This window comes from Lates calcarifer, linkage group LG15 (assembly GCF_001640805.2).
Source record: "Lates calcarifer isolate ASB-BC8 linkage group LG15, TLL_Latcal_v3, whole genome shotgun sequence".
Taxonomy (NCBI): Eukaryota; Metazoa; Chordata; class Actinopteri; family Centropomidae; genus Lates; species Lates calcarifer.
In genome coordinates, this window is record NC_066847.1 from 9,136,501 (window position 1) to 9,159,180 (window position 22,680).

Sequence of the window (22,680 nt, forward strand, 5' to 3'; positions counted from 1 at the left end):
CTTTGTGTTGTGAAATGGACAAACTTTATTGCATCATTTCACACATAAAAGCAAAAGTTACAGTGTCTATTTTAATCAATTTGCCATGTTTTCTCATTTCATTTCTGTATCTGTATATCCTCTTTTTAAAAGACATATTCTCAGTGACTGGCTCACATATCACTAACTGAATTAAATTATACAAAGGTCCTTTATTTAAGACACCATTCTGGGGTATCATGATGTCAGGACATCCAACAGATGGAGCCACTGTGCCAATATGAGACACTGCAGTGTGGCTAGCATGACTGCCTCTTACACTTTGAAGAGTAAAACTGCTACTTTCAAGCTCACCATGACATCTATGTTGTTGGACGTGTGCTCTTTGTTTGTGTGTCCTTTAAAGGATCTTTGCAAACATTTAAAACAGAAACCAAAACAGTGCAGGAGCTTTGCATGGCCATTACCATCAACCACATGTGTGATGGCTACAGTAAGCCATAAAAACTCAGAAGCAAGAAGCAAGAAATAAAAAAAGAAGAAGAAGAAAAAAAAAAAGAAAAATACAGTTCTATGCCCAAACGCAGATCTACACTCCCCCATGTGTTCTGTGAGTTTATATATTGGACAAAATTTTCCACCTTTTTAAAAAAAATCACATTTAATCAGCACGTGTAAGCATGACGGTTGTTGGCTATCTTTGCCCCCCTACCCATTTTCATGCACATTTCATGGTACTTATAGGTTGTCATGTGCAGTATATGACTTCAAATTCACTCTGATAGTAGAATAGGCCTCCAATATATAACGTTAAATGTTATGACAAATGCTTACTTTATTCCTATTTCAAAGTGGATGAATTTCACGCGATACAAAATGTGTAACAGAGGCTGCACATCAATCACATTTTTTTGCCACGTAGGCTACTTTCTATAGAGCAAAAATTGGTAGGTATTTTTGTGTATCACTATTTTTGCTGCGCTGCTAAAATGTAAAGGGTGAAAATGTAGTTTCTAACAGTTAATGTGACGAGTGTCACACAGGAAATCCACAGGGGTGCTGTGGGTTCTCTCTTTTTACAAATGAAGTTGCGATCACCTGTTTGTTTTGTGAGTTTTGCCCTTTCTTGGGGTTTTACAGCCAGTGGGGGAAGTTTTGTGACCTTGTGGGTGTTGTAAAACTTCAGGGCAGAGAAAGAAACCAAACTCACATTGACGCTGATGATGAATCACAATTTAAGAAATGTTTTCATTGTTAAAGAAAGAATTAAGTGGCATGACAGTAGATCATGAGATGATATACGTTTGTCACCCTTCAGAGGTTTTAAACCACTGTTCTGGACAACTGGAATAGTTATTACTGTAATATCTCTTGGTGAATTAGGCCATTGTGGGCAAATCAATGAAATTATTTTCCAAGGCAAACATACTATAAAACTAAAAGACTAAATTCAGCAAAACAAAACCGAGTGAAAGGAAGACTGTAACCAGCTCATATGGTGTTGCTGCTCACTCCCCCCACCAGGCAGGGGGGCCTGCTCAGAGAAGGTCATGATACTCCCCCTCACATAAACATAGTTTGTTCAAGAACCCGAGAAGGAGAACAACATTAATACACATTACTATAACAGCAAGGGACAAAGCTAAAGCTTCAGTGCAGTAGGAAACCTTAAAGTATTAAATCTACTCAGCAAAGCAAAATACAAGGAGTTCAGTTAAGGAAATGGTTGGTAAGGGTTAGTTAGGCATGTCAGGGTGTTAGAGGTGTTAGAAGAGGAGCTGCTCTCAGAAGAGATGAGTCTTCAAGAGATTCGTGAAGATAGAGAGGGACACTCCTGCTATGATAGCATTTGGGAGCTTGTTCTGCAGTTGGGGAATTACAAATGAGAACAGTCTGGACTCTGAATGCAGTGTGTTCAGGGATCCTTGGAGAAACGCAGTGCCTGAGAGGGAACATAAGCCTGTAGTTAAAATTGGTATTCCACACTGAGCCACATAGTCCTTAGTTTTTAGTCCTCTTGAAGCCAAAAGGTTGAAAACATATTAATTAACATAAGAAAGTGCCCTTCCCACATTTCTGTCCACACTAAAATGCCTCATAACCCTTGTATCAGAAGGAGCACCTTTAAGATTAGTGAGCAAGACAATTACAGTGGATATGAGCAGAAGTAAAAAGCAAAAACCATGTGGGACAAGGCAATTGTGCGTGTGTCAAAGTCAACTCCCTGACTCCACATCACTAACACATAAAACAGTTAGCATTAAGGCCAAATCACAACATAATGCATTTAGACAGAAAAGCTACCGTAATATTTGACATGAGCGGTATGCAACACAAAACCAAATTGCTCATTTAAAACTGTACTAAACAAAAAATAAAATAAAAAAAATAAATAAATAAATTCAGACTTCATGTGACAGGACATACAATGTAAACATCACTGCTGCCACCTCTGTAGGGTCTCTGAGATATTCAGGGTCTGATGTTTGTGGAACTCTGACCTAGATGTGGTAGTGCTAACCACTTTTAGTCAAAACCAGAAGTTGCAAAAGGAAGGAAAGGTTCTAACTACAGAACAATTTCTGCAGGTGTTCAAACAGCAGTGAAAAAATAATCATCTGAAGGTGCTTTGATATTTTATATTCCTCTATCCATCTTACTGCAGTGATTACAAGACAAAAAGACAATGCAGCAATGAAGTGAGATTGTAACTGCTGAGTTAGTACACTGATCACAACCAGCTGGATAAAATTATTATTTATTATTTTTATTCAAACTTGGCAACGCAATAACCAAACTACATGATTATAGGAATCAAAACCAGAATATGGAAATTTTTTTATTTTTCTGTATTGTTGTGCTTTCATTTCCTCAAGTGACGTCTCCATGGTTTCACAGTTGTACTTTCAAACAAAGTTTAAATTTAGAGGTACACTCACAACCTCACACACCTACTGAAAAACATACAGACTTGAACTTTATTTAACTAGAAATCTCTTATAGCCAAAAGAGGTTTTTGAAAGAGATTTGTGAAAAAAGTGATATCATGTTGTTAGTGTGCTGTAGAAGACAGCCGTTCAACAGGTAGTGAAAAAACTCTTTTCCTGTCTGGCACTTGAGACGGAAGGCCTCACCAAAGATAAAATCTGAGGAAGAAGTCACACATAATTGTGGTGAATTTCTCTGCTTTTTGGTATCCAGCTAACACATCGATATCAGAATGAAACGAAACACTTCGGTGGCTGTGTCTGAGGTCACACTGAATCTATCATTTATGTTCCCTAAGATGTTTCCTTTACGCTTTCAAATCATAAATTATCCCTCTCCAAACAACTGAAAAAACTATGACACATTGTATTCCACTGAGAGATGTGCAGTAAAAAAAAAATAAAAATCAGGCACGCATGCAGTTTCCATTCAATGCAAAATGCTTTTGTGAATCACAATTCAATTTTGTCCCTGCGTTGTTTGTTCTCTGCTCGTGGGCTGCAAAAGTCAGTGATTTGACTGTCATGACCAGATGCTTGCACTTCCATCAGCCCCTCTCACCACATACATTGCACAGAGGCTGCAAAGCAAAAGAGGAAAGAAAAGGTGTGAAAAAAAACAGGAACACAAACTGAACTTTTTGCGCTGGAGATGAGACTTCAAACTGTGCTGTCGCAGGTGTTGTGTTTGTATGCTTGTGTGCATACAAGAGTGATACTGGGGAAAAAAAAGTGTGATAAAAATCTTGAGGTTTGAAGAAGATAAATACTCTTATGAAATGGTTAGTGAAAACAATCTGAGAGATTTTTACACTGATATGATATATAAATAGCAGCAGGAGGAACTATAGCTGCGATAATATAGATAAGGCTGTTAATATCAAACTGAGGGGCTGATTAAACTGCAGCAAGAAGTTCATTCATTATTTCCAGTCTCATTCACTCACAGCTACATATTATGGGTGTGAGTGTTAGTGTGTCAGTACGTATTGTTCCAATACATCTAGGTATTAAAACCACAAGATAAAGATGACCAGGATGACCACAGAATATAGACACTAATGTCCCTGTTCAGTCATGCAGTTGAACAGTTTTCACTGTCTTTTTTCAGGTGAATTGTCAAATCAGATGTGCTGTCAGATTATCATTGTCATTATTATTTTTAGAGTCATACTAGTATTGTGGTTTCTTACTATAAATACTAATGCTCAGTTTCATTTACATTGCTTATTTTATTGCTCTTGTAATTACGCTAGCTTTTAATTTGGTGGCAAAGCACGCTCCTAAGCTAAACTAATGCTGACTTTGAATTTGTGTTTGTTTGTGTGCTGGTGTTCCTACTTAACTGGTAGTTTCATATGTTATCTGACCTTATGTGTGATGACAAATCTTGAGGTTAATAATGATATCTAATCTAATCTAAACATGTGGTTCAGAAATGCAACCAGTGATTTCAAGGTTGAGAGATCACTCATGCAATTAACCTGGTCAACTTGCGTGACGGCTGTTCATCTCTCATGCGGTTCATACAGGAAGTTGAAGGTCATTTCTTTAAGAAAAAGGTGAATGCTTTCATTAGGCTGATGTTCAGTAATCAGACTAAAAGCAGACCTTCTCTTGTAGTTGCTGGTGTCACTATACTGTACACTTTAATTTTCTATAAAGTCAGCACATTGTGTTTCTTTTAAACACTTCTGAACCACAATGTTCAAACCAACTGAAACTGACGAATGTTTTTAGACACAGTCTGCTCAAATTCAAAGAAATGCTATTCACCCATCTTCTTGGAAAGAGTACCAGCCTACTCATACTGTGACATCTTGAGTGTTTTATGTATTTTATGTCTTTAACATATTCATGTCTTGATGTGAGGTCACTAGAGTCTTAGTCATTTAAACCAAGCATTTGAAATAAATGCAATTCATAATCATCATTTTTAGTTTAGTGGCCAGATTGGTTTGTTCACCATTTCAATGAATTAACCTTTTTAAAGAGATAATGGTTTTTTAAGGAGTGATAAAAAAAAGTAAACTAGAAATATTTAAGTCAGGAATGAATTACAGTACTTCTTTATTAAAAACATCAAACTGCATGACTGTGCTTCTACTTTGTGAATCTTCATGCGTGGTTTGAGGGGGTTCCTTTTTCCTTCCTCTCTGGCTCGAGACATATTGCTATTGGCAACGCTGAAACAGCTCATTTCTGCTGTGTAGCCTCATGAATCTAGTTGCTGAGGAGAACACAATGTCGGACAATTATGAGTGGGTAAGTTATGTCATAATTTATTACCTAAGTCTTAGCTAACGCATGTACCATCCTTTACGTGGAAGGTTTTCATCCTCAGGTGCATAGTATTCTTTATTATTTGATTATTTCAATTCACATCTGCAAATCATACAGACACTACGTGTTTCACCTGCTTCAGTGCTCCCCTGTGCGCCTGTTTTGTGTATGTTATCTTTACCCTGATTAGCTAATTACAGATGAACTTAAATTGAACTTTGATGCAGCACATTTTATTTTATTCTATTCTTTCTTTGTTCACACATTTTGTCGTGCTCACACCTTTAACTCACAGAAAGACACCACGGTGTGATGTGGTTTGTAGGCTGACAGTGTGCCAATACAATATTGTGCCATTCAATAAAAAGTATTTTGTTAATATTGAAGCAATGGATCTACACTCAGCTTTGTTTGATAAAAGGCTTTTGAACCACTTACTATGACTAAAGCATAATTATGCAACAAGGAATAGATGCTAATTAACATTGTGTTTAATATTTTAGTTCCACAAGGGTTTTAACTCTCTGTAAATAGTGAATCTATACATGCTTCCTCTTGGACACATGCATTAATTTCTCTTCCCCATCTGCAAGTATACCCTTACAATTTGACTGAAATGGTCAAAACTGTCATTGATCTAAACAGAGAACTGATATCATTATAACTGGTACAAAGTGGTAAATTTTTGTCAGACATCCTATCACCAGACCTTAAAAATGTTCACTTCCACAAGAATATATTAGCTCGTGCCACTTCTCTATCCAAAGGGCACTGAAATTACTAAATGCTCGCCTTTGTCACGAGCTGGTTCAATTTGCTGTAATGCACTTCTTTTCTGTTCTCCTGAGAGGTCATTAACAAGGTGCAGCTTGTCCAAAATACTGCTGGGAGAGTTTTAACAAATAAAAAAAAAAATCCAACTTCAGAATTCTTTTTCTCTAAATGTCTTCAAAAATCAAGTATGTTCAGGATTGTGCTTATAAAACAGAGCAGTCTGGACTTTCCCTTCATCAAACACTGACACAGATAGATAGACAGATAGATAGATAGATAGATAGATAGATAGATAGATAGATAGATAGATAGATAGATAGATAGATAGATAGCACCACCATGTGGCTGACAGACTGAACAGATCGAATGCTCAAACCAAATGAATGCAGATTTCTTCTTCCTCTTTTTCTGCAGGGTTCACTGGTGGAGAATGGTGCCAAAATTATAATGAATGGAACAGATATATCGCTCTTTGATGGCTTTGAAGACTTATATGACGTCAACAGCAGCTTCTACGGTCCTGATTGTTGTGAGGGGGGTGATGTATGTGACGTGAAGGAAGGCATGAAGTTTGGGGCTGTGTTCATCCCGATTCTGTACTCTGTGGCATTTGTTGTGGGGATCCTGGGAAATGGAGTGCTGCTGGGAGTTCTGGTTCAGAGCAGGAGAACCTGGAGCGTGACAGACACCTTCATCCTCCACCTGGGTGTGGCTGATGTCCTGCTGCTGGTGACGCTGCCCTTGTATGCAGCGCAGGCTGCTCAAACTAAGGGCTGGTCATTTGGGGGTCCTCTCTGCAAGATCACTGGAACTCTTTTCACGGTAAGAGGCATGCAGCAGGGGCATGCACTAAAACTACCTGCATCATAGAAAAGTTCTTTGTAGTATATAAACAGAGGTTGCAACAAGTTTTTTTCACTTCTCTTTGACTGATTTCTTTGCGCCCTCAGATCAACTTCTACTGTGGGATCTTTCTGCTGGTCTGCATCAGTCTGGACCGCTACCTGTCAATCGTTCATGCCACTCAGATGTACTCCCGTAGGAATCCTTGGGTTGTTCAGGCCAGCTGCTTTGGAGTGTGGTTCTTCTCCCTGCTTCTCTCTATCCCTGACTGGATCTTTTTGGAGCCTGTGAGAGATGACAGACGAGACACAACAGAGTGCATTCGCAACTACTTAAAATTTTCCCATGAGTCATCAGATTACTGGCGACTGGGAACACGCGGGCTCTACCACATGCTGGGCTTCCTGCTTCCTTCAGCTGCCCTGATCTTCTGCTATTCCTGCATCCTGCGGCGGCTACGGTGCGGCACCCAGGGCCTCCAAAAGCAGAAAGCTTTCAGGGTCATCGTGGCTGTGGTGGTGGTTTTCTTTCTCTGCTGGACACCGTACAACATCACACTCATGACGGACACGATTCTTTCCAAGAACAACAACCAGACCTGTGGAGTCAAAACATCTCTGGATAATGCTTTGACTGTTACCACGTCAGTGGGTTACCTCCACTGCAGCCTCAATCCCATCCTGTACGCCTTTGTGGGTGTGAAGTTCCGGCGTCAGCTCCTGGAAATCCTGAGGTCTCTGGGCTGCAAGCTGAAGACAAGCGCCAAATTCCAATCTGCCGTCAGCAGCAGGAAAAGCTCTTTCTGGTCTGAGTCTGCCGACACCTCCAACTCCATTGCTGTCTGAGACAGACAAGACCATATTAACAAGCATACTGATAAAACTGAACAAGCTTACAATGTGACTTAAACTTACACAATGACAGAGACTATGCTTACCTTCAATTTTCTGTAGTTTATAGTGCATTAGTAGCTGTGCATGAAGACGACCGCAGAACAAAAATAATATTGTCATCCTGCAACTCAAGGTCATACACCTGTGTTTGTGGGCAGCAGATTTATTTTTCTTGTACAGTAGAAATATAACATTTCCCTTTTCTGATTGCCAGGCATTTATCATAAATAAGGCAGCTTAACAACGTATACTGGAGTGAATATTGTTACTGTATTGTTACTGCTAATTTTTTTTACATGTATTTCTACCATATTTTTTACTGTATATTTTTTGATATTTTTCAACATGTTTTTATATGGAATGTTGAAATAAATAATACAGCTTTATTTTCTGAATAATTTACCAGGGTTTTCCCAACATTACAGTACAGAAACAGGACAGACAGGGTATGAGGTGACAATTCAGTACAGGCTTCTATATTTCACAAGGAGACTCCACACAATTTCAACAGTGTTTCCCAGGAAGTCTTAGGCACACATTAAAACAAAAAAATAAAACAGAAAGACAACTAAACCATATCAAACTGCAGATACAGACAGTCAGTCAAGTGTAATTGTGTTTCTGTTTCCATTTGAAGCCTGTAGACTAGTTCGTACAGACAGTGCTCATTACGGCAGGCTGCTCATTAAAGCAGTCTTTTTGGCTGCAGGGATTTCCAGTGAATTTTGGATCCCACCCAGGATTGTGTATCACCAAACTCTAGTGATATTTTCTAGAAAATCTTCTGAGGAAGATGTGTCATTACACATTAGAAGTGTTAAGTCTGATTCTGGTATGTTTTAGGCTAAACACCCTAACATGCCATCGTTCTGGGCAGAAAACATACCTGACAGTGTAGAGAGGGCTTTGAAACAACATTTAGGGAATGTTGTAAATTTACACACTAGTCAAACAGATCACTAATAAATAAAATGTGAAATTTTGTAATTTAGAAAGATAAAATAAAAAACTTGAAATTTACCAAGAAAGTGTAGTTAGGGGCTTGTCAAAAAGGCCACCTGAGTACATACAAGGGTACGATATATAGTGATGTGGACTTTTTAACAACCCCAGTCTTACAATGTGTAGATTCTACTGCTGGCAAGCAGCCAGTCAAGATGCCATACAGGGTTTTTATCTATTTCTTGTGTTAGGTTTCTTTTGTAATTATGTACTTACTTTACTGTGTAATCTAAACACATATGAAAAAGTCTTGCATAATTTCCCCTATAATGCTAGGAGCATGGTTATAGAAGTGTGCTACATATGAGTAATGAATGTTTTAACAGAGATGGCAGATAAAGGATAGATAGGTCAATTTAGGAGAAGTCTGATAACGCAACATCCCTTTCTATTCTCTCTCTTCTTGTGAACAGAACCTTCTAAGAGTTTCCATCTGTTTAAAATGAGGTTGAAATTAAGCTGAGGTTAAGCTTGAGTGATCACATAGAATACATGCAGGAACAACAATCAAAACTTCAAACCCACATGTAGCGGTTTCTGTGGAAATAGCTTACATCTTTCTGACAGGAAATAGAAACAAAGTGAGACAAAGCAGCCACATATCCTCAAACCTATGGTTTAAGCGGATATGTGACAAGAAATGAATGAACAAAAATGAGCAGAGAAACGCTCCGCCTTGTGGCAAACGTCTCCAATTCAATCAATATGTATGTGATTATTATAGGAAACACAATGCACCACCACTACTGTCTGTTAAAATATGTCTTACTGATAATTTGCATGAGAGGCAAATATTTAACTACAGGGTAGTGATGTTGGTATCGGTGGTGATGGTGTGAAAAAACATCCCAGCAGCAACCAGTGTATTGGCAGGTTAAACATTTCAGTCACGAGGCTGAAGCTCTACTGGTTGAGACACTGTGGCTGAGAACAAAGTGAGCCATGGCTTCACAAACTCTTCCACAGTTCTTTGGATTAAAGAGCTTGGCTTCAAACCCATTCAGACACATCACACTTTGTGTGGTGTGTGGTCAACATGTGCCTTGATTTTTTTAGCACACTATACCCTGTCTTGTGGACGACATTTCTGTTTATGCTGGTGATGGGTTTGTCATTCACTGAAGAAAAGTCCCATCTAGCTACTTGTCTCTATCTCTATCTTCACTGACAGGCCAGCTCTAGCTGAAGCAGGAAATAACACTCACTCAGGACTAATTTTAACAAATCATGATATAAATGTGATGTGCTGCTGCTGTTAGCAGAAAGAGGAAGGAAAATATGTCAACTAAGGGAAGGGAAACAGTTTCAAGAGTGAAATGACTGTGGGGAGAGTTTCTGAAGGAATACCTAGTTGTGACAGAATACTTTATTTCAGGCCCATGAGCCCAGAAATCAGGTTTTCCTGGCAGGCCATAACTTGCACAACAGTGTGGTGGTAAAACCAGAGATCTAAAAGATTTTATCTTCTCCAACTCCTCTTCTTCCCTCCATGTACCAACAACATTCTTTTTTTATTCTCTTAAACACAAAGCAAGCTACAGTTCTCTCTCCACCCAACACAGCAGTCTTCAGATGAGAATAAACAGAGAGCTATGAACAACAGAGTGTTTTTTTCTCTTCCTCCTCCTCTCTGACTCGCTCTGTCACCTGACTGATGACATCACCACCTGTTTGTGTCATCTTGTGTCCCACAGTTGACACACATCCATGTTGCAACAATGAAGCTAAAAAGTTAAAAAGAGTCCTGGGATTCGCCGGGAGGGGGAAATTCCCTCACTGCATAACGGCCAAACATAGAAATCCATACGCTCACTGCGCAATCATGGAATCCACACAGTCTTTACTAGTCTGAGATAACATGTCAAATGAAAAGTGAAACGGTTTATGCTACCTTATCAGAATTAAAGTTATAAACTGTGTCGGACTGTTTAATGCAAGTGCACAGTAACACTGGCAAAGATAAGAGCTTATATTCCTTAGAATCAATGATTATGGCATTAGTTTTATGATGATTGTTTAACATCTGAAGTTTGTAGAACTGTTTGTTTTCAATAATGAGAATAATAATACTAATAACAATGCACAATATACACACAACTGAATAAAAAACTCATGATTTAGGGTAACAAGCTAAAGTTGTGCAATAGTGATTACAAAATAAGAGTACAACAATATATGTCACCATGACTTGGCTCTAAAACCTTCACATTAAAGTGCAATGCGAGAGAGTCATTTTCTATAAATATCGATTTCTCATCATCACACAGTGCAGTCCTCCACCCCTTGAACCCATGATATGACTTAACACTAACCTCCTACAGAGGTGGAACATTATTCAGATCACTTCTGCAATTCAGTCTGTTCATCAGCACTGAGCTGATGGCACCTGAGTCTTTGCATTTGTCATCTGTTTCAGTTCTTCCCTCTCATGACTCTGGTCAGGCAGGGCTTCCTCGCCCACACCCAACTCCCACAGCGAACTTTTAGATTCGACTGTAGTGCATCTCAGCGTGGCCAGGATCCGCTTCCTGAAGTTCCCACACAGGCTGAGGTAAAGCAGAGGCCTGAGGCAGGCGTGAACGCAGGCCAGAGCAGACGTGCCTATCAGAGCTGCCTTCAGGGAACCTTCTGAAGGATTCCCCGATGAACCACCTTGGGTTTCCTTAGAGCGGCTCCTGAAGGTGTCCACAATGAGTGTGATGTTGTATGGCATCCAAAGGAGAAAGAAGACCACCACCATGAGCAGGATGACTGTGATAACTCTCTGCTTCTGGGGGCTTTTAGATTTGCTCTGCAGCGATATCAGCATACAGGAGCAGCAGATGATCAGGATGGCTGCGGGCAGCAGGAAGCCCAGTATGTGGTGGGGCAGACGTGAAAGCAGCTGTGAGCCAGAGTAGATGTGAGCACACAGTGTTCTCCCTTTTGCCTCATCTTTCCAAGCCTCTAGAAAAATCCAGTCAGGGATGGTGAGAAGCAGTGAGATAACCCAGACCAACGCACAGCTGATATGAGCAAACACAGGGGTCTTGAGAAAGCGGAGCTGGGTAGTGTGGACGATGGACAGGCAGTGAACTAGACAGATGCAAACCAGCAGAAAAATCCCAACATACAGGTTGATCTAAAAAAAAGAAAAGGAAAACTTCAAACTGTAATCTTGTGTAACACAGAAACCCTCAGCCATGTTTTTCATTAAGCTTTCACTTCTCCCCTCGCCTTTTCCCAGAAATGCTGAATTGCCTGGAAGAATGTGAATGTAACTGGGGCAGTGCACTTGCTCAACAAAATAATAATATTAAATACAATGAGAGCTTTATCTGCCAAGAGTCTTGATTTAGCAGGAAATTAGGGCAAACACCCACACGCAGATCCATCCAAAAACAACTTTCTCATGGCTGCACTGAAAAGATTTCACTTTCAGTCTCTGCCTGATCTGCAGGACATCAAGTACTTACATCAAAAACAGCTCCACTGAACTTGCAGAGAAATCCCCCGCAGGACCATCCACTGTGGTGGGCAGCCTGTACAGCCCAGAAGGGCAGAGTCAGCAGCAGAAGGATGTCTGCGACACCCAGGTGGGAGATAAAGATGTCTGATATACTCCAAGATTGCCTCTTCCGTGCCAGAACGACCAGGAGCAGCACGTTGCCCAGCAGGCCCACAACCGACACCACGGAGTACAGAACCGGGATCAACACCGCCTTGCTGCCTTTTGATTCAGAGTCCTCTTTGTACTCATAGTCCCCATAGTCATAGGTGGTGTTCTGGTCAAGAAATCCACCGACGTCCACATCCATGTTCTTCTACTGCTGACACAAAAAGGTTAAAAACAGAGAGAAATCAAAAATACTGCAGTGTCTCTGAGGCCAAGTGACAGAAATATCAGGTTATTCACTCCTCTCTCTCTGTCTCTCTCTCAGTATCATCAGCTTAAGTAGTTTCTTCAAAATCTCCCCTTGGGAAGTCCAGCTGAAGCTTTATAAACATGCTCACACATAACTCACATGGTGTGATGTCACTGGATGAAGCAACTGTGGAGTGATATTAAACGGAAACCACAGTTCCCCTCGGCCATGCAGTCACACCCACACACATACATATGTTGATGTTAGTTGCTTTTAAGGACATTATCTAGATATCACATAGCATTCATTTCCTGAAGACTTACCCTATCCATAACCTAAATCACCAATCGAACTGACTTTTTGATAGACTTTTGCCATTTTTATCTGTTGCCACAAAAGCAAAAGTACTGATAGGTGCAGAGATAAGGATCAATATACGATATTCTACAGCAGGGAGGAGTTTTGAGACACGGAGACGAAAAGGAAACAGAAAGGAAAAACTTAATTTTATCATTATTATTATTAGTAGTAGTAGTAATAGTATTAATACTGCAATAATGGCTACGACTAAAATAAGAAAGTTAATGCATTATAAAGACAATATATTTAGTAACAAATAAATATGCAAATTTAGTAACTCACTCACCATAAAGGACTTCAGCTGCACAGTCAGAGAGCAACAATGTGTCTGTGCGCCGGGAACCGATGATACTAAAAGAAAAGGAACAAACACAGAAACTTGCACGTATCTCTTCACACCGGGGTCAACCCGCTTTGGACAGATCGATGTGTTTTTTGGAGGGAGGACGGACGAGCGCTTGCAACTGTCGGGTGCCTGTCACGGTCCAGTCGGAAAACGCACAAAAACTCTCTGTGAGCGCGCAAACTTTAGTAACGACACCAAGCTTTTACCTCAGGGAGAATTGGTGGGTGATTTGCAAAAACAAAAGCCGCAGGGTGAACTTTAAAAACGACGATGTAAAAAGCGGCGTTCACCAGCTGGAAGTTTTACGACACGGACACAGTGCGCGCGCGCACACCGACTGTATCTCGTAGCCTATTTGACTAAGTAGAGATCGCAATGTGCTTACATGCACCTCCGACGCTGCCCCGCTGGACTCTGTTGGTTCGTCTGACCACCCGTCACCCTGCTCGCATGTTACCACTTCTGCCAAATCCCCCAACTCACAATTAAAAACAGCGTCACTGTTGATTGTTTTTCAAAATAAAACCCTTCATCAACGTCACCACAGCGCTTACACACACGAATCCGAGATAAATAGGCAGGAAAATCTATAACTCTATTTACTTTGTAGTGAAAAGCACAGGATACGATAAAAATGGCGCGGTCACTATGGCCTAGGTCATTAGGGAGGAAAACAGGTGCTTCATTTTGAAAGCCAAGTTACCGCATTTCCGTATTCTCATGTTGCCTGACTTGACGCAACTATGTCGCACACACAACAGAGCGCTGGACACAAAGCAAAGTCAGACAATGCGCCGCACAGAGAGCCGCTCTCCACTAGATGGAACTGTTGTGTTTGTGTTCCGAAAGTGAACAATGGATAAAAGCTGAGGCCTGCTCCAGCACCCGGTTATCATGGTAATTAAACCGAATAAAATCCGAAAGATGGCTTTTAACACCAGTGTATGAGGGAGACATATTAGTAGGGCTCTGGCTTTACTCAGTTATAAAGATAGCTAAAGAAAGGTAACATGTCTGAGTAAAAAAGGTGTGTACAGTTTTTAACCACCATCGTGTTTCAGATATCTGTGAGTTGTTAGTTGTGCTGTTTCCACCAAAGAGACATTTCTCCCCAAAGAGGTTTCCGTTATATTTCACTTAAAAATCAAAAGAAAACAGAGAACAAACACACAAAAGGATTAGATTAGCGATGAGAGAAAAGAAAGTGATAACACAAATATGTGTATCATTTTGTCATTTATTCTCTCATCTCCCATCAATCATCTCACAACCCCTCAGATGTATCTTGCGACCCTTTGGAGGGACCCAAACTTTAGGTTGGGAAACAGTGGACTAAACTACTTAACTGTATATAAAGCTGCACCTATAACAAAATAATTCTGCATGCTAATTATGTCAAAATAAAAGTCAGACATTACATACATTTTGTTGATTATACATTGTACTTTTACTAAATATTTTTGATGCAGGACTTTTACTTGTAACACAACTGTACTAATAGTACTAATACTGTATCAGTACTGATACTTGAGTAAAAGAATATAACACTTTTTCCACCACTCCTTATACTCTTATTCTGACTCCATTCATCTTAAATCTATTTTTAACGGATGTTTATGTTCACTGATGTTTGCATTTACCATGAGATTTATCAGTGCACTTGGCAGCTTCATGTTGTGCTGGATGAAAGTTGCCAGGACTAAACAGGCAGGGAAATAACATGAGATGAGATGTTGATGCATAATAGACATGACATTTTTATTACAAAATATTATTTAAAAAATGCTTTACAAAGTGGTTGGGTTTTAACAACACATACATTTTTTTTTTTAAATGATAATGTTCATTTCCTCTTTTGTAGTAATGCAGTAGAGTAATATTTTTGAAGTACACAGCTGGTAGGACAACTGTAAAGGTGAAACAAATGGAATGTTAAAAAACAAGAATTTCAACACAGGCAACTTTTCAAACTATACAACCATTTTCACTGCTTCATAAGCTGAAACTTGTTTTACTGCAAACTATCTGAAAGTGGAATCTGATGAGAAAAACCCACTGAGTGAGGATATGAGAAATGAGTCTGACCTACTGAAGCCACAGGCTGCATCTTAAGTGCTGAACAAGCGTTTCTCTAAGTATGAAGAAATCTACATATTTCTCAGGATTTGACCGATGGACAAGTTCTTATGACAAGATGACGTGATAGCATCTGCATGCAGGATGTTGCATTTTGTTTTACTCTGTGCTCCACCCTCATTGCAGAATTTTACTACAGTATTCGTGAAAACAATGTGTTGTAAAATGCACTATACCAACAACCTGATGTAGCTGAAACAGGCAGGAAACCTTTCTATCTGAGAACATATTTAAGTCTTAATCAAACTGAACATGCATTTTTCATTCAGTTCTTCCTTTTTTCTGACTTCACTTCACACTTCACTACACATTAAACCTCTATCTCTCACACACAACAACACATTCCCCTCTTCTCTTCCTGTCTCTCTAACCAGTGTCAAGCCATGACAGAAAAGGATGTGTTTTCGCTCTCTGCAGAACTGAAAGAGCCAGTGGTTCTCCTGAGCCTCCTCTGCCTCCATCCCTCCATCCCCAGCCAGCCTCTCTGCCCCAGCAGCCCCTTACACATTCTTGTCAGCTCCCTCCTGAACTTCACCCCCACGAAACCATACAGCAGAGGGTTCAGGGCGCAGTGCGACAGCCCCACGCTTTCAGTGATCAGAGTCCCGATGTCGACTGCGTGGCTGAACTGGCAGTCTCCAGCCACCGCGCCCAACCTGTGCAGGCTGTCTGCCAGCTGGAAGCAGTTGTACGGTGCCCAGCAGATGACAAACACAGACACCAGGGAGATGATGAGGCGGAGAGACTTGCGCTTTTGGCGGCGAGTGGCATTGCACAGAGACCTGAAGATGCGGATGTAGCAGTAGAGCATGATCAACAGAGGGAGCCCAAACCCCAGGATAACACTGACCAGCTGCAGGCCCACCATCCACTGTGTGGAGTTATCAGGGAACCACATCACACACAGGAGCGGCTGGTGCTTGCCCACAGTGTTGACAGAAGCTACGTGCTTGAAGGTAATGTCCACCCCACTCAGGCCCAGGCAGCCCACCCAGATGATGGCACACGCAATTTGAGCATGGCAGGTGTTGCGCTTCCAGCCGGAGCTGACGGCGTGAACGATGGCCAGGTATCGGTCAAAGCTGATGCAGGCCAGAAAGAGGATGCCACTGTAGCGGTTCAGGGAGAAGAGGGCACCAGAGATCTTGCAAGCAGCCAAGCCAAACACCCACTGGTGAGCCCACTGCACCGCGAACAGGGGCAAGGTGAAGGCGAGAAGGAGGTCAGAAATGGCCAGGTGGAGGAGGAAGGTGTCGGTGAGGGAGAAGGCGCAGGCGCCGCCGCTCTGTGAGTTTCGGTAGCGGCGGATCACGCACAGCACTAGCACGTTGCCCACAAGAGCCAGGAGGAACACCAGGCAGTATGCAACAGGGGAGTACTTCTGTGCAAACCCATAGATGTCCTCCTGAAAGCATGGGGCTGCATCAGACCTGCTCTTTTCGTGGGACGTGGTGTAATTGTCCTCATATTCATAGTCCTGCTGACGAGAGAAACTGTCAGATACTCGAAGGTGATGGGTTATTCAAGTTTAGTTCACGTCTCATCATTTCACAACCTTTGTATTAATTTACTTGAGACTTATTAAGGGCAACTTTTAACATGAAGGTCAAAAGAGTCTTATTTCTATATTAGGACTAATCATAAAGAAACACTAAAAGATCATTCTTGTATATACTAGTTGTTTTAATATCATCTAAAAATATCTGGTGGAGGAATATGTTATCTTCCATGGTGGTTTACTTGCTCATGTTACAACATAACAACTTTCAGAGGTCTCAGACTACACTATGTCTCCTGGCCAATGATGCACATATTATATGATAGAAACAGCCACTCACCCAGTAATCTTCTGTGGTTGGCGTGACGTTCATATTTGCAGCAAACAAGGAGGCAGCAGAACACCTGAATCCCCCCAAGAGTCAAGAGAACACAATCCTCTCATAAACACATTAGCTAAACATCTTTTTTCTGTCAGTCTACACTCACCCAGATGAGGTAGAATCAGAAAGAAGAAGTTGGCATTTCAGGAACTGAATCCTTGCACATTTTAGACAGACGCAAACAGCTATAGTAGGAATCGATGACTGTGTCAAGGAAATTATGACATATGTTTTTAAAACATGGTTGCAGCCAGCTCTTACAAACAGACAGCGCATGACTGGTGGACTCCATATGGAAAAAATATTTTATTTTCAGGATTGTGCACCTACATGCAGACCCAATTTATATTATAGCATGTACAATGCTTATAGGGAACAAAGGTTTTGGGAATTCAACCCATAAGAAGCAGAAACTAGAAAACAATCCTCCACAAATGGAGGAGAAGTGAAAGTGCTTGGTTGGCAGGAATTTCACAGTCTCCACTATGTTCACATTCAGCTTGTTTTGAGATATAAAGCATTATACCCAGATTATTATAGTAACTTATTTATCATAAAATTTTCAGAATTTTTCAGGTCAGAATACTGTCAAGATACTGTATAAAGCAATCTTCTTTACAGAGCTTGGAAGAGGTGAGAACTAGAACTATTTCACCATTTATATGCAGTAAAATTTTCTCAATCAAGAAACCAAAATGAACAAATCAATTTATTATGGTGGACAAGATTTACTTACCCTCTGAGATCTTGCAAAGAAGACAGAATGCAGACTGAGGGGCCGGCACAGAATGGAATGCTATAGATGATTAGAAACACATAAGAAGAACTACAACAGGAAATATGTGTGGTTACACATTTGAAGTCAAAATAATTTCTTGACCTCACACCTTTGTGCACATGAGCAAACGCTTCAGAGCAGTGGAATCAAAGGCCTCCGCATTGCAACTTGTTTTTTCTCCTCAAAACTTTAGAAGGGTTTAGGGGAGAAATTTAAAGGAGGTTAAGATGAAAACTTTTGTTTAAGAGAGTATTTTAAACAGGCTGACGCCGAGACGACTGGTTTAAGAAATGAAGTGCAGACATGCGTCACGAAGCCCCTTCTTTGCTACTTCCACAAACTAGACCAGATAGAGATGGGGTGGACAGAATTAGCAAAATCCCCTTTCAGTATTACTATATGTCTTTTCAAAAACAAGTGATGTGCTGAATGTGAGAGGAACTGAACAAACTTGTGGTTACTTCTGTCCCGACTGAGGGTCTTCTGGTAAATTATACTATTGTGCAACATCACTGATGTTTTGCTGCTCTCTGGTATAGTCATCTTGTTTATATGATGTGAACAGTTCGCAGAAACATATTTCTTTCTTGCCTTTGCTCCTAAGAAAGTGTGTACATACTAATTTATATAAGAAAATATAGAGTTTTGAGGCTGCTTTTTGATATCTGGAAGTTTGAAAAATGTAAAAAAGATATGTCAGCATCAAGTGCTCTCTGGTGGACAAACTGTAAAATAGAGACAGTATTTCTAAATTACCGATAGATCAACATGGATAATTTATCTGTCCTGTTCTATTAAAAGGTCATGTATCTCAACGAAATCTGTAAGATATGTTCTACCTGTGGGGCATTTGCCTTCTCATCAGCAACCATAATGACATCTTCTGTTCCAAAGGTGTTTTGAAATGAAATTTTGTTTTAGCCTACAGAGGAAAACTTTAAAAAAGTACTTTCTTTCTTTTGTTTTAACCAAGATCTGACTGAAAACTTGAGCACCATGAGATAAAAGTCAAAAACATGCACTTGAGAAGCTCAAATGTGTACATTTGAGATGTTAATTAATCTTCGAGAGGCAGGTGAAATTATGCATGCAGGGCATGAGTCATGGCAGAGCATAACAATACAGCTGGTATCTGTACTATCCTGTGTTGGCAGGTGCTACTGCAATCTGAGATTTTTTCCTTAATATCATCTGCTATGCCGATTTCTCAATACCAGCTGTGGTGAGAGCATGATTTAAGACAACCCTACTAACTCAGGGCCATTTGATCTGGATGTATTTGGTTATTTTATGGGTTAAAAAAAAAAAAAAAATCAGGAATTTATGCCAAAAATGTCCTAAATGTGAAATCCAATAATGGTTAATGGTACAACCAAGAAGTGACTCTGTAATTAAGTAATTTCAATCACCACAATCTACTAAACCTGTGCACATGATGAGATTATATAATACATATGTTAAATTAAAAAAGAAAGAACCCACTTACCTAAAGGTTAAATATTGCTAATATGTTTAACCCTTGTGTTTTGTTGATATTTTCTTTAATTCAACATTATTTGTGTCGGCTCTATGTGTACAAATAAAACGAAAAAAAAATAAATATTCAGTTATTGCATTTTTTTCTCCATATCTTATTAAGATAAGATCCCAGTATAGTATAGTATAACCCTTCTCCTCACACTGGGCTTGCAAACTGAGTGACAGTAAAGTGTCACTATACCAAAATAAGGAAATAGCTGAGTAGGTTACACAGGCTATGTATAAACAAATACATATTCAATTTGCTTCTAAAGAAATATTTCACAGACATAGAAATTTATATTATCCTATATAGTGACATAAAATTATGTTTAGGGTCAGTTATACCCCAGAAAGGTCTATATCCCTGTCAGACCTCACATGAACAAACTGTTACAATCTCTAATCACAATAAATCTGACAGACATATTTGAGATTTAGGAGGGCGGTGCTATGTAAACACCAATCACAGATAAAAAGCATATGAAAATACATTGTATTTAATCAGGTTTCACAGCAGAGATCTCTGAAACCCCAAAAAGAGGAACTACTACTACTTACAGGCCAATTTACTTTTATCTACAATTTCTTTAGTATCTTTAACCATTGTTTTGATTTAATGTATCAATGTCCTATTATTTTACTTTGATCACTTTCATACTTTTCTGTCTTGTGGTTTATGTATGAACTCCATTAAGATAATTACTGAGTCTACAGGCAGTGAGGGTTCTTAGATACATCATTACAAAAAAATTTCTTAAGGAGGCTCTCTTACGTAACACTGACATGCACGTGTCAGGTGCTGTTCACCAGTGTTTTCTGTTGACCCATGCGTACATTTGGACATGCCATAGAAATATACAAATAACACATATGCACTGACAATTAGATGTATTGTGGCTCTAACCTGTCGCAGTAAAATCAGGTCTGTGCTTGAGGGTCACAGCTCCCATTCATAGAGTTGGGCCCACAGTGTGTACACACACCACACCTGCACTAAAGGCAAAACCTAGTTTATAAGTTGCTAAAATACAAATATGCACTATATGCCTGCTTTGTTCTTTAATTTCTGTATGCTGATAAAAACCTCGTCATGCCAGGTGCACCCTTTTTAAAGGCGTGCTACGCCCCAAAACTAAACATTTGAGTTTTGTCCTCACATGTTTCCATCAGCCAAAATGGCTATTGTTTGCCCTGTCATATCAGCATAGAAACTGGGCTCAGATGTATGACTGATGTCACGCCGGGTATAAGAGCTGTGGCCATTTTCTTGCTGGGCTGTTTCTGGATTTAGCATTTGGCCATCTACAGTGTCAGATCAGGAGGAGAGATCAGGTGAGAAGCAACGTTTCCTCAAAACTTGTCCAGTCCTGCTACACGGAAATGTCTTCAGGTTTTCATTACAATGAATTACACTAAATAATACCACTAATTTAATGCCTCTCTCTCTGATTTATGTTGCACAATCAGTGAAATAAGCTAAATTGTTTTTGGCTAGAATGAAAACCTGCCGAAGATTCAATGACACAGGACTGGACATTACATTTTTTATGATATTGTGACTTTGTATAACCACGCAATTGTTGCGACAAATCATGATTAACAAATGTGATCTGTGTGACATTTTACATTTCACATTATGTTTCTTTTACTTGCAGCGATGGCGTTCCAGTCAAATGCAATCAACTCGCAGCCTCAGGTTACAGTAACACAGTACACTGTGTCCTCCTCTGGATTATCAGATTGGAGTTCAAATGTGTGCGACTGCTGTGAAGACTGCGGCATCTGTACGCGATTTTATGTACATAAGCAGAATGAACGAACACCTTAACAAACTCCAATATGACAATACATCTTTCACCTCCAGGTCTCTGTGCAACATTTGTCCCCTGTATCCTGGGCTGTAAGGTGGCTCAGGATAATGGAGACAGCTGCTGCCTGCCCTTCCTTCCTGGCGCCATGATTGCTCTAAGGACAAGTATACGTAGCAGATACCGCATTGAGGTAAGTGTGCTCAACTACTGAATAAGCTAGAAATGCATGAGATTCATCATGAGATGCATGATGATTGTCACCAGTTTACTCCGCCTGTGCTTTTCCCCAGGGCTCAGTGTGTGATGACTGGGTTGTCATGGCCTGCCTGCCTCTGTGTGGACTGTGTCAGATGGCACGGGAGCAGAAGATGAGAGGATAAAAAAAAAGAAGAGATACTGCATCTAATTTTTAAATTAAAAGGCAAGAGCATGTGTGGAAATTTACATTTCTTGGTCTGGGCACCATTTCTGTATTTCACATTCAAATTTGCTTTAACCATAATTAAATATGGGATTGGCAAAGTATATACAGTAGAACAAGACTGACAATGTAACAATAACAACCAGATAATCAGACTGAACTGCCATTTTGTTTCACATTATTATTCTATACTATTATACAATATTGTATATAATATCTATAATATATTTATTCAAACAAATTAGATATGTGGGCAGGCATTTGGAAACTCACAGAGGTGAAAGAAAATGACAACTTAGAAATAATTCAATATTTCAATAGACCAGAAAAGACAACAACCTTTGCCTTTCATTATAAGTTAAACAGCGACTCACTGTGTTGAAATTGCCATTATGCAACAAGTTAGTGAATACATCGAAATGGAACATGGAAAGAAGGAAATGCTAAGATTGAGAGCAACAATGACTTTCCCTTTACAGTCAACCAACAAGTTTATAGCAATGAATTTACACACATTATTTATTTTGGAGTGTAATTGTACCTGAATATTGCTTGCATTCTATATTATTCAGTGACCTACTCATCACTGTATTCATTTAATAAAAAAGAGTATTTTATGTATGTTCAATTAATGCATTCAAGCAACAGTATTTCAATAAAACCTTGTGGAATTATCATGTTGTGATTTAGGCTTTTTTTTGTATGTGAGACTAGCTGGAACTGAATGTGGAAGGGAAAGAATGGGTCACACCAACTTCCTTTTTCTGATTTAGTGCAAATCTAAGACAGTCACTCTACAACAAAGCTTTCTGAAAAGGCAA

General features: G+C 39.8%; 4 protein-coding genes across 5 annotated transcripts; 2 read left to right on the forward strand and 2 right to left on the reverse strand.

Moving 5' to 3' along the window:
• Window positions 1-5,009: 5,009 nt before the first annotated feature.
• On the forward strand, window positions 5,010-8,145 carry cxcr3.1 (chemokine (C-X-C motif) receptor 3, tandem duplicate 1). The gene is made up of 3 exons (XM_018672339.2): window positions 5,010-5,231; window positions 6,438-6,845; window positions 6,974-8,145. The coding sequence occupies exons 1-3, from the start codon at window positions 5,184-5,186 to the stop codon at window positions 7,709-7,711; spliced, it is 1,194 nt and encodes a 397-aa protein (XP_018527855.1). The 5' UTR covers window positions 5,010-5,183; the 3' UTR covers window positions 7,712-8,145.
• On the reverse strand, window positions 7,907-13,942 carry LOC108880701 (C-X-C chemokine receptor type 3). Of its 2 annotated transcripts, none has more exons than XM_018672347.2 (3): window positions 13,253-13,942; window positions 12,217-12,570; window positions 7,907-11,882 (listed from the first exon to the last, which is right to left on the reverse strand). In XM_018672347.2, the coding sequence occupies exons 2-3, from the start codon at window positions 12,556-12,558 to the stop codon at window positions 11,127-11,129; spliced, it is 1,098 nt and encodes a 365-aa protein (XP_018527863.1). In that variant the 5' UTR covers window positions 12,559-12,570; window positions 13,253-13,942; the 3' UTR covers window positions 7,907-11,126. The 2 variants fall into 2 exon arrangements, with proteins under 2 accessions (XP_018527863.1, XP_018527862.1); XM_018672346.2 differs by having other exon boundaries at window positions 12,217-12,567; window positions 13,253-13,936.
• Window positions 13,943-15,051: 1,109 nt separating this feature from the next.
• On the reverse strand, window positions 15,052-18,160 carry cxcr3.2 (chemokine (C-X-C motif) receptor 3, tandem duplicate 2). Its single transcript, XM_051076119.1, has 3 exons — window positions 18,065-18,160; window positions 17,287-17,350; window positions 15,052-16,925 (listed from the first exon to the last, which is right to left on the reverse strand). The coding sequence occupies exons 2-3, from the start codon at window positions 17,317-17,319 to the stop codon at window positions 15,825-15,827; spliced, it is 1,134 nt and encodes a 377-aa protein (XP_050932076.1). The 5' UTR covers window positions 17,320-17,350; window positions 18,065-18,160; the 3' UTR covers window positions 15,052-15,824.
• A 3,124-nt stretch (window positions 18,161-21,284) lies between these two features.
• Window positions 21,285-21,862, forward strand: cnfn (cornifelin). The gene is made up of 3 exons (XM_018672362.2): window positions 21,285-21,411; window positions 21,492-21,628; window positions 21,729-21,862. The coding sequence occupies exons 1-3, from the start codon at window positions 21,285-21,287 to the stop codon at window positions 21,816-21,818; spliced, it is 354 nt and encodes a 117-aa protein (XP_018527878.1). The 3' UTR covers window positions 21,819-21,862.
• The last annotated feature ends 818 nt before the right edge of the window (window positions 21,863-22,680 follow it).

Excerpts from the sequence above, each read along its gene's own strand:
- cxcr3.1 (XM_018672339.2), top strand. The coding sequence starts at position 5,184 with ATGAATCTAGTTGCTGAGGAGAACACAATGTCGGACAATTATGAGTGG. Across the intron at positions 5,232-6,437 it reads TGTCGGACAATTATGAGTGG|GGTTCACTGGTGGAGAATGG; the intron begins GTAAGTTATGTC and ends CTTTTTCTGCAG. Across the intron at positions 6,846-6,973 it reads TCACTGGAACTCTTTTCACG|ATCAACTTCTACTGTGGGAT; the intron begins GTAAGAGGCATG and ends TTGCGCCCTCAG.
- LOC108880701 (XM_018672347.2), bottom strand. The coding sequence starts at position 12,558 with ATGGATGTGGACGTCGGTGGATTTCTTGACCAGAACACCACCTATGAC. Across the intron at positions 11,883-12,216 it reads TCAGTGGAGCTGTTTTTGAT|ATCAACCTGTATGTTGGGAT; the intron begins GTAAGTACTTGA and ends TCTTTTTTTTAG.
- cxcr3.2 (XM_051076119.1), bottom strand. The coding sequence starts at position 17,319 with ATGAACGTCACGCCAACCACAGAAGATTACTGG. Across the intron at positions 16,926-17,286 it reads CAACCACAGAAGATTACTGG|GACTATGAATATGAGGACAA; the intron begins GTGAGTGGCTGT and ends TCTCGTCAGCAG.
- cnfn (XM_018672362.2), top strand. The coding sequence starts at position 21,285 with ATGGCGTTCCAGTCAAATGCAATCAACTCGCAGCCTCAGGTTACAGTA. Across the intron at positions 21,412-21,491 it reads CTGTGAAGACTGCGGCATCT|GTCTCTGTGCAACATTTGTC; the intron begins GTACGCGATTTT and ends TTTCACCTCCAG. Across the intron at positions 21,629-21,728 it reads GTAGCAGATACCGCATTGAG|GGCTCAGTGTGTGATGACTG; the intron begins GTAAGTGTGCTC and ends GCTTTTCCCCAG.